This window comes from Leiobunum rupestre, chromosome 1, assembly GCF_980474605.1.
Source record: "Leiobunum rupestre chromosome 1, qqLeiRupe1.1.hap1, whole genome shotgun sequence".
Taxonomy (NCBI): Eukaryota; Metazoa; Arthropoda; class Arachnida; order Opiliones; family Sclerosomatidae; genus Leiobunum; species Leiobunum rupestre.
Window position 1 is genome coordinate 34,511,381 of NC_143384.1, and position 11,195 is coordinate 34,522,575.

Genomic DNA, 11,195 nt, shown 5'->3' on the forward strand with positions numbered 1-11,195 from the left:
AACTAAATTTTATGGTCCTACTAAAAAGGTGTTGGTCAGCTTTGTCTCATTGTAAAACGCTCACTGTAGCCCTCAAATTGCCGTATTTCAAGTTAATCTGTCGAACTGACACTAAGATGGCTTGCCACAAACAGCTACAGGCAAATTACACATATTACGTTTAAATAATATTAGAATAAATTAAATGACAAGCAAGGCATTTCCTCAAAACGCGGTTCACTTAAAGTTTGTCTGTAAACCGATTACGCGGAGTCAGCCGATATTACGCGCAGAGTACTCACAGTAAGATAACGCGAAGAGTACTCACAGTAAGATAACGCGAAGAGTACTCACAGTAAGATAACGCGAAGAGTACTCACAGTAAGATAACGCGAAGAGTACTCACAGTAAGATAACGCGAAGAGTACTCACAGTAAGATAACGCGAAGAGTACTCACAGTAAGATAACGCGAAGAGTACTCACAGTAAGATAACGCGAAGAGTACTCACAGTAAGATAACGCGAAGAGTACTCACAGTAAGATAACGCGAAGAGTATTCACAGTAAGATAACGCGAAGAGTACTCACAGTAAGATAACGCGAAGAGTACTCACAGTAAGATAACGCGAAGAGTACTCACAGTAAGATAACGCGAAGAGTACTCACAGTAAGATAACGCGAAGAGTACTCACAGTAAGATAACGCGAAGAGTACTCACAGTAAGATAACGCGAAGAGTACTCACAGTAAGATAACGCGAATAGTATTCACAGTAAGATAACGCGAAGAGTACTCACAGTAAGATAACGCGAAGAGTACTCACAGTAAGATAACGCGAAGAGTACTCACAGTAAGATAACGCGAAGAGTTCTCACAGTAAGATAACGCGAAGAGTACTCACAGTAAGATAACGCGAAGAGTACTCACAGTAAGATAACGCGAAGAGTACTCACAGTAAGATAACGCGAAGAGTTCTCACAGTAAGATAACGCGAAGAGTACTCACAGTAAGATAACGCGAAGAGTACTCACAGTAAGATAACGCGAAGAGTACTCACAGTAAGATAACGCGAAGAGTACTCACAGTAAGATAACGCGAATAGTATTCACAGTAAGATAACGCGAAGAGTACTCACAGTAAGATAACGCGAAGAGTACTCACAGTAAGATAACGCGAAGAGTACTCACAGTAAGATAACGCGAAGAGTTCTCACAGTAAGATAACGCGAAGAGTACTCACAGTAAGATAACGCGAAGAGTACTCACAGTAAGATAACGCGAAGAGTACTCACAGTAAGATAACGCGAAGAGTTCTCACAGTAAGATAACGCGAAGAGTACTCACAGTAAGATAACGCGAAGAGTACTCACAGTAAGATAACGCGAAGAGTACTCACAGTAAGATAACGCGAAGAGTACTCACAGTAAGATAACGCGAAGAGTACTCACAGTAAGATAACGCGAAGAGTACTCACAGTAAGATAACGCGAAGAGTACTCACAGTAAGATAACGCGAAGATTACTCACAGTAAGATAACGCGAAGAGTACTCACAGTAAGATAACGCGAAGAGTACTCACAGTAAGATAACGCGAAGAGTACTCACAGTAAGATAACGCGAAGAGTACTCACAGTAAGATAACGCGAAGAGTACTCACAGTAAGATAACGCGAAGAGTACTCACAGTAAGATAACGCGAAGAGTACTCACAGTAAGATAACGCGAAGAGTACTCACAGTAAGATAACGCGAAGAGTACTCACAGTAAGATAACGCGAAGAGTACTCACAGTAAGATAACGCGAAGAGTACTCACAGTAAGATAACGCGAAGAGTACTCACAGTAAGATAACGCGAAGAGTACTCACAGTAAGATAACGCGAAGATTACTCACAGTAAGATAACGCGAAGAGTACTCACAGTAAGATAACGCGAAGAGTTCTAGCAGTAAGAATACGCGAAGAGTACTCACAGTAAGATAACGCGAAGAGTACTCACAGTAAGATAACGCGAAGAGTTCTAGCAGTAAGAATACGTGAAGAGTACTCACAGTAAGATAACGCGAAGAGTTCTAGCAGTAAGAATACGCGAAGATTACTCGCAGCAAGAGTACGCGAAAATTATTCGTGCGCAGTAAGATTACGCGAAAATTATTCGTGCGCAGTAAGATTACGCGAAGAGTACTTGAAGTAAGATTACGTTACGAGTACTCGCAGTATTATTTCGCGAAGAGTACTCGCAGTAAGATTACGTGAAGATTGGTCGCCGTAAGATTACGCGAAAAGTATTCCCAGTAAGATTACGCGAAGAGTACTCGCCGAAAGATTACGCGAAAAGTAGTCGCAGTAAGATTACGCGAAGAGTAGTCGCAGTAAGATTACGCGAAGAGTAGTCGCAATAAGATTACGCGAAGTACGTAAAATTAGAAAGAGATGACGAACACTATATGCGTGTTCACCGATTAAGAAGAGTGATCAGCCAGTCGCATATCCTGTAAAACATTTCTATAATAACTCGTGTACGGTTTTAATAGTTTTGATTTGAACTTGTAGGCTGCCGGTCTAGTCAGGAAGCATATACATATTTTCATTCTTATGACAGATATTTTTTGGTAATTAAATTGGTCAATTTCATTGTTAATACCAAAATACAACAGCACCGGAAGTTTTCATTGATGGTTTCTGACAAAAGCGTCCGTGTAATTGTGTTGAAATACTTCTATTTACTAAACCAATTGAGCGTGCTGGTGCAAGAAGCGTTCGCTAACATTTCGGTTAAAAGTTTAATGGCCAACTACCCTCCTTTGCGGTTACCTTCTCTGTATAAGTTTCATCACGACATTTTACTCGTAAATAACTTTAATGAAAATAATAAAAACACATGAAGTTAGTACACAAACGTTTATTTTACAAAGTAGAAAATATCTAAAATTTATAAATGTATTTTAATGAATTCTTTAAGATTCGGCCACGTCTTCGGCTGGTCTTAATTGAACGCCCCCTGGTGTCTGAAACGAGAATTTTATTTCTTAAAGATCCTCCTAAAAATGTCATTTGAGGTCGAAATCCATTTTATGTTGAAAATATTTATGCATCCGTAAAATTGTCTTGTACATTTGAACTACACTAACTTAGCTTTACTACTAGCTTCTTAAAGGTAAATTAAACAACACGAAAAGGTTAAGTACGGTACAAAATGTTAGTTAGAAGTGTCGTAGAAATAACAAAATATACAATTGGAATATAGTCTCTATGTGCAATAACAAAAATTTTATTAGAGTTTATATTTTGACCAAAATTTAGAATAAGTCAGGATCAATGGTAATTGTTCTTTTGGTAAGGCAGCCACTTTGGCGTATAGTTTCAAATTTTTGTTAAATTATTTTATAAATCTAACTATTGCTTATATCGAATTAACAAAAACATTTTTCTTTTGCATTGTATTTTGTAAACTCTTTTCCCTCAGTCTGAATTTTAATAATAAATTTTGGTCTTGTATTGGTAAGCACTTTAACTTACCGCGCTGCACATGACCATTTTGACCGTGATTTTGTCACCTGCGCAATCCTGTAAATTTAAAAGATAAAACGTATACTGACGTTTAACTCGTTTACATGGATTGTTTTTTGCTAAAGATAAAGTTTTCATACCACTAAAGACTTGGAGTAGAACATTTTGTAGCGGATTTCGCGGTGTTCCTAATTTGTGATCAGTTGTAGATTTATTTGTTATCCAGTTAAAGTAGCTCTTGTTAATGGCATTATTATACTTACTGAAACCTTTATGTCAGTCATGTTGTAAACTTCGCTCATCAAGCAGTCGTTGGCCTGTTCCGGGAAAGTATTTGATTGTTATTTCGAGGGTGCTGATCAGTTAGAGTTTGCTGGTACACCGTATATATAAACAAGAAGTACGGTAAAAATATTCTGAGTACGCCAATATTACGCGGATGAACTCAAATAATTCCGTTCAGAGTGTTCATGGTTTACGCAGGCAATTCGAGTTATTTACGTGGAGTTCAAAAGTTATCGTTACGAACTGATGGACTATCTACGCTGTCATCTACCGTGGTACATATGGAACAAAACCGTTTATCCTGATAATAACACCAAAGAACTTCTTAAAAATCTGTCCAGCAATTTATAATTAATGAAACTGACGAGGAGACTACCCGAGGTGGTTATCTCCGATTTGGTCCAAACTCGGGTGGTAAGTAGACCTTCATGTAACTTGAAAATCCCTAAAAGGGTGGACAAGAATGGGCTTTCGTTTTGAAATGGCTACCAAAAATGTTTTTCACAACTTAAAAACTGATTTTCTCTATGAAAATTAACATGGGAAAATCAAACAATATTTTTCAAAAAATTAAAAAAGGTTCATCAAACAGATCCATAATTCATATCATGGCTAAATCTGGTACATTTGGCCCAATATACGTCAATTTTGGTAAATATGAGAAAATATACATATATTGGGTAAATACGAGTAATCAGTTTTTAAGTTGTTAAAAACATTTTTGGTTGCCATGGCAAAACGAAAGCCCATTCTTGTCCACCCTTTTAGGGATTTTCAAGTTACACGAAGGTCTAGACACTTACCACCTGAGTTTGAACCAAATCGGAGATAAACACCTCCTTGTGAGTACAGCCGTTGGTAATGCTAAATTTGTAATCAGTTACGTAAGCACTTTAGCACTGTCAAAGTTACCAGCTTGTACACCAATTACGATATGTGATCAGGCCCTCCCTATACGTTTTGAAATAACTTTATATCCTAGAATTATACTACTAGCTATCACTGAGTTGCTATTTGTTGCTACTGTACAAACTAATTCGTAGGTGATATACAGTTCATCTACAGTGAAAGATAACATTGAAGGTTGGTTTTCACTTGGGCCAAAACTCCACAACGGTGAACGTTGACGCAAAAAATCTCCGTTAGGCCAACACAATTTTTACGCGTTGAAGCTCGCCGTCGTGCCGTTTTGGTCCTAGTGAAAACCAGCCTTAAACCATTTTCTAAGCATATCTCTTGTCATAGTTTTTCTTTGCGTGGTACTTACCCTGTTGGAGTCCATGAGAGTGCATCCACCTTTATTGCCGACGCAGGTATTCCAAGCTTCGCGACCCTTTTAATAGATCGCATTCAATTGAAGGTAAGGGATGATATTGAAAGCATCTTATTTAAGTTTACCTTCGCAGGCCAACAGCCAATGATGGTGTCTTTCACTTCTTTGGGCGTGCAATTGTCGGGAGCTATCATTTCAGACAACGAAAAGATTTACGTTAAAATTGCACTGCACAAATACATATAGTATACTCATTTTACATGAGAGCCCTAAGAAAGTAGAGTTTACTGCAGTGCATTGTTAAAAAGGAATTAGCGAGTTTTAATAATATCTGACAATAGCGCAGTTAGACGAAAGAGTAGACGAGGATGGTACTTTGACGTCATACCTCAGCGTGACCTCTGTGACCTATGACGTCAGCGTGGGCTTCCCTTTGTCGTGACAAATACCATCCTAATAGTTAATTTTAAAACCGATAGATGACGGTGCGGTTATTGAAACCCGCTTATTATGGTAACCACTTAAAAATTATGGTCTCTGTATCTGAATTCCCCCTCAAGACCTACTTTTTAAATATTTAACTGTAGCATTTTACTCCCACAAACTACGAAGGGTCAATATTTAGTTAATTTCTTCTTCGATCAATTGGTTCCAAACTACTACGTTAGTGTTATACCCACAATCTAAAAATTATCAAAACAGCCTACTTAATGAATTTCTCCTCACAACCTATTACCCCAATACTGGTACTTCAGTATTTCCTCCTCACAATCTATTAGGCCGTACTGGTTCTTTATTATTTTATTCTCACATTTAACAAAGTGTTAATACTTTGGAATGTTCTCCTCACATTATCTTAGTTTAATCCGCTATTTTCTCAAACAATATGAAATTATAAAAACACTCATAAGTTGGTCCGAGATTCGCGTCTTTTGCTCAAAGAAATATTGGTTCGAGCTATTTGTAATATTTTTAATTAGGTGGGGTGGCAGAGTGTTTAGCTCTTTCGCCTCGCAGTAAGGGAAACCGGATTCGATCCCAGCTTGTGGCACTCGGTGAAAACTCGGAACTACTTCTTCTGCCATGAGTTTGCAATGGTTAAAGAGGTTTTTTCACGAGGTCTTCGGTTTCCCCTTTCCATTAAAACTTGTAGAGGCTAATGGTAGTAGTTAGTGTAGGGAATTGTTGACTCGCGTGGCATGAAGGGCTTGCCACCACCCTTTTACACATTAGAAGTAGCTAGATGAATTAGGCCTTGGGTATTAGCCCAGCTAATTAATATTTTATCACGCTTTGCAATGCATAGGTGGTTCTTCTTAACTGAACATTTCGTGCAAATTATTGACGGATTTTGAAATGACGTTTTAGCGCGCAACACTACAGGTACATGTCTTGGGCACCATAACATGTAGAGGTATTTCACGCGCAAAATGAATTTTAAAAGCCGTGAATTATCCACCACTTTCCCCCATTTCGGCTTTCCGTTGCTACGCAACGCGTTTTGAAATGTTTAATGTTTAGGCTCAGTTTCTATTTTCAGTGTAATATACGCGAGCCAGATTTCCCGCACGGTACTGATGAGTCCCAAATAGGACGAAATCAGTCTATCGTTGGAATTACTGGCTATCTCATTTTATTCAATTTAGTTTTTCACTCGAAGATCTATTTTGTCCGAGATTCGCGTCATTTGGTTTGCTCGAGGACCTATTGGTACGAGCTATTGGTAAGTTTTTAAATTTCTTAAAATGTTTTTAGTTTTTTTTATCCTTTTTCGTCATGGACTATTCTACTTGTTAGCGTTTTTATCACTCTTTCTAAAATACCTAATATTTGCCAGCCCAAAGAGTATATAACCAGTACCACTCACCACACAGCAAATTAATTGTCCTGGGCACGTACATGGCGCATGCCGAAACCACCAAAACTATTAACACGACGAATTTCAACATTTTAATCGATTCAGCGAAATGGCCTGGCTACCGAATCCCAAAATGCCAACCACGTATTAATTGAATCAAACAAAATATAACCCACAAAATCTGGGAGTATCAACCTTTATATATGGCTGATTCGACGGATCTGTTCAAATATTTAACGCATAATTGCACCCTCGTAATAAAAAAATAAGATCTTGACGTAGCGCTCAAACTGTCCACTACATACAGCGCTGCTCTGTTTCCGGTGTTTAGGTTCGGATAACCCATTGATGTTATTATTTGAAGTTGAAAGACCTTTTGCCTTTTTCCACACGGATATCTCTGACTAACACTACGCGTCCATTGACGCTCAATAATATCTACGTCCTGTCTTTCACAATGCATTGTCGCTGTTACGATGTTGAAGCTTGTGGAAAGCAGAATCTAACCGTTATTGAGAGTCAGTGAACGTCAAACTGAACATAATATAAATAGGAAATGTATGCCCTCGATTCTGGCTCGAATTGAAAGTCAAATATAATTTTTATTTCTGATAACTGCGCCTTTTTTCGCTAACTTTGTGAAAGGCTGGCATATTATTTATTTTATATGTATAATTTACTGTGTTTTTAAGTCTATTGTCATTTTGATTATGGGTAATTGTGTCTTTGTACTGGGTTATTGTGATAAGATTATATTTGAACGGTTGCTTTAAATTTGTTTTGAATTCTGTCAGGGTTATTTTGAAGGTATAGTTATTGGGATTAAGTAATTTAGAGTGATTTGAAGGTTTTGAATATTTTTTGAGTTAAATGTATTAATTTTGAAATTTATATCATTGCTATTATGGTCATTGTTTAAATTAGGTCCCTTAAGTTTTAAGGGCAAAAGCACTTGAAAAAAATAACTAATTTATTGGGATTGTTTTTAGAGTTGTATATTTTCCGTGTTATAGAGTTATAGTTGCTACTTTGGTATGAAACCTAGCGACAAAATTCTCTTGATTGGACAAGAAATATCGGGGAAAGGTCTGATGGTATAATTCTATTTATAATGGTTTGATATTGATACTGCAAAAATGTATTTCAAATTTAAACTATGAAGTAAATTTTTAAAAGAGAAAACTTTCGGAATTTGCAAAAAAACAAAGCATTTTTATTCGTAACAAGCGAAAAATTTTGTATTTTTTTCCATAAATTTGACTAAAGATTCGCGAGCGGTTGGAGGGAATTAGCGGTGAAGTGAAAACTCTTCGGTCCGACTAATCGAATCCCTCGTTAAACAGCAACATAGTAAAAAATAATATTTATATTTCAATGTTGGGAGAGAATCCATTTTTCGTTTGACTGGGTCGATTGGGTTTTCAGGAGGACGACTTGCTGACTCAGCCAGGCCTGCCTGTTTAGGCTATTAAGTCCGTGACGCAGCTCTGGAACGACGCAAGAACGCTAATTAGTCGCCATTAATTAAATATTAGGCTAATTTATGTTATGAAAAAGGGAACTTACAACTACGATCAGGATTTTATCCATGTCATCCTTCGTGATTTTCTGTATAAATAAATTTATTTATTTATTTTTTGAGGATTGCTAAAGTAATTTAATATAGCGTGAAAATATATTTTTGGGCTTATTTTTCGTGAAAGTTAAATTTGAGGTTTATTTTCCGAGGATTGATTTAATTTTAATAATAATTAAATGAAGGTCTTATTTTTCACAAGGAGTTTTATTTTGGCCTCACTAATTTTTATAATTATTAAATGTTTGACGGATTTGGTTTTCAATAAAAATTATCTTTTTGGGGATTTTTACATTTAACCAGTAAAGGTTTTCTGTATAGCCTTTCTATAAAGCAACTTTGGCCTTCTGGTTTTGATTCTGCTGCTGCGTTACGGGTGACGTTTCGATGACGTTTTACTACGAAAAGCCCCGGACATAAGAGTAAATTCGACCATCATTCGACGAGGTACCCTTTTTTTAAGCATTAACTGAACTGAACTTCTAACTTTCTAGTGACGAATGAACTACATAAAAACCAGTTCAGTAAGCGTAGCTTATTTTATAGAAAGGCATTTTATTTTGTATTTTAGGTTTTTAGTATAATATTAGTCTTATTTAGTCCTATTTTTAAGTTTCTTTATAGAAATTTACTTGTGTCTTAAGGTTTTCTTTGATTTAATGGTGTTTGTGAAAAATACATATTGTTGAATTTAATTTCTACAAATAGTCTTAACGCGTTAAAGGAGAAAATAGATAAATTGTCACTTACGTCAGCGTGTTCGGTTTTTAATCGGTCCATGCAAGCGTGCATCTGTAGGACGGTAAAAGGTCGTATGTGTAGTTAGAAACGGTTTCCCTCCCAATAATAATATTTCAGTCATACCTTGTCGGCGATGCCAGTGCTGTCGTCACAGGCCATCTTACGGAACTCCTCCATGTCGGTGACACCCGGGGCAGCTTCCTCCATGCACATTTCCTTAGCTTGGTGGACCTATTATAAGAGACAACACGTGGTTAGGCCCTCTGACTTGACGTTCAAAATTGGTGTGGTATATTTGACCTTCTCTGGAAGAGCATCTAAGCAGCTCGTCACCTTTTCCCTGATGGCCACATCGTCAGCTGTAAAATATTAACGACGGATTTTTTTTTAATTAAACTCTTAGGTAATGCCGATATTCCTCTTCTTCCTTAACCCGTGAAACTTCATTTCTGATAGCCAACACTATAGAAAACCCTGTTCGCCTTGTGATATCCGATAAAAAAGCCACGCCCTCCGCCTTCGCTCGTATAATCTCTACCGAAAGAAAGGGGGAAGACACTCTGCTACGATAGGCGGAGTCTATCTTCCGGGAATCATAGACAACAGAGGCTATACTGCCGTGCAAAGCACAAAAGCATTAACGACCAAATTTTCGATTTACAGATTTTGGTTTTATTTCTCCTTATTTTATACGTTAAATTCAAATTTGAACTAATTTTCGAATTTAAATTTTTTGTTCTTAGAGAAATGACTTGTTGCAAAACGCATTATTTTAGGTTTTTGCATTATTTTCAAACCAAAAACGCATTAATGTGTTTATTTTCTTTAAAAGTCAAATCAAAACGCATTTTTTTCGCGTTTTAAGAGATGGTTTTAATGATATTTCTGAAATATCGTTTGGCCTGTAAATTGTTTAGTACCAGAATATAATTTGAGTTGAAAAATCCAAGTCTTCTATATAAACTTGAAAGAAGTAAGTTTGGGTATCTTAAGCCAAAGAAAGTTTGAATTTCGCGGGTTTTCTCCATATTTTGGTTTTGGTCGTTAATGCTTTTGTGCTTTGCACGGCAGAATATAGTTACATATTATTTGTTAATGGAAAAATCGCCTGCTAACACGTGTTACCACTTGTTTTTAACGCCAATTAAGCACGTGGTAGAAAGTTAAAATGTTAATAATTCGGAACTTTATATGGCCTTTAAGGCGCGTTAACGTCATAAATGTTTCTATAATCTGGGGTAATAATATTTTACTATGAATAATCAAGTTCCAGGAAATCCGAAACAAATCTTTTAGAGAAATTAAAAAAATTAATTCATATTAATCTTTATATCGCGAATTTTTTCAAATTGAGTTTCTTCCAGTGAAGATCAGATAATTTTTACTTTGGAAAATGTTTATAATAGTGGTACGATCCGGTGAAAAGTTACGGTTATTTAATTCTTACATTGTATTACAAAAATTTACATAACCGGCCAAACTTTCGTGTTGCAGCCATAAGACTAGCTAATTTTCTAACTTAACACGGCGTATATGGTTGGATGTATTAATTTAGCTTAATCCCGTAAAAAGAGCCACTTACAGCAGTACAGTTCCTTGATGGCTTTCAGCTCTTCACCGGCGCTGGCGATGTTGAAAACTGCGACTAAGGCGACTAAGACGAAACCGTACGTGTACATGGTTGTTGCTTTTGGTTGTTTAGTAACTTAGTTATATTTGGGAATGCACAAAAACTCCGAATGTATTTGCCAACCAAAGTTACTCGTCTTATATACCATTTTCGACCACCGCCTACAAGGTACACGCTGGAAACATTATCTAACCTCGTGATGTGGTCCGCGAACCTTGTCCGAAAATGTCCAATTTTGATTTGTCGAAGAGTCTACACGGCGCGTCCTGATTGGTCGGACGAGGCGTGGTATGTTTTAACAGTTAAATACATAATGAAAGATGATTTTTACAAATATTCCGAAGGATTCT

At 36.8% G+C, this 11,195-nt stretch overlaps 1 protein-coding gene and 1 long non-coding RNA gene across 2 annotated transcripts; both read right to left on the reverse strand.

Annotated features, from left to right (window-relative positions):
• Positions 1-2,865: 2,865 nt before the first annotated feature.
• Positions 2,866-5,097, reverse strand: LOC149962193 (uncharacterized). The gene is made up of 5 exons (XR_016478552.1): positions 5,035-5,097; positions 3,746-3,799; positions 3,623-3,670; positions 3,492-3,539; positions 2,866-2,980 (listed from the first exon to the last, which is right to left on the reverse strand). It is a non-coding gene; the product is annotated as an uncharacterized LOC149962193 (long non-coding RNA).
• Positions 5,098-8,081: 2,984 nt separating this feature from the next.
• LOC149962194 (uncharacterized) lies at positions 8,082-10,979 on the reverse strand. Its single transcript, XM_090166031.1, has 6 exons — positions 10,798-10,979; positions 9,516-9,574; positions 9,339-9,446; positions 9,225-9,266; positions 8,465-8,506; positions 8,082-8,385 (listed from the first exon to the last, which is right to left on the reverse strand). Exons 1-6 carry the CDS (start codon positions 10,892-10,894, stop codon positions 8,359-8,361), a joined length of 375 nt encoding a protein of 124 aa, XP_090022157.1. The 5' UTR covers positions 10,895-10,979; the 3' UTR covers positions 8,082-8,358.
• Positions 10,980-11,195: the final 216 nt, after the last annotated feature.

Excerpts from the sequence above, each read along its gene's own strand:
- LOC149962194 (XM_090166031.1), bottom strand. The coding sequence starts at position 10,894 with ATGTACACGTACGGTTTCGTCTTAGTCGCCTTAGTCGCAGTTTTCAAC. Across the intron at positions 9,447-9,515 it reads TAGATGCTCTTCCAGAGAAG|GTCCACCAAGCTAAGGAAAT; the intron begins GTCAAATATACC and ends CTCTTATAATAG. Across the intron at positions 8,386-8,464 it reads ATAAAATCCTGATCGTAGTT|AGCTGCGTCACGGACTTAAT; the intron begins GTAAGTTCCCTT and ends GCGTCGTTCCAG.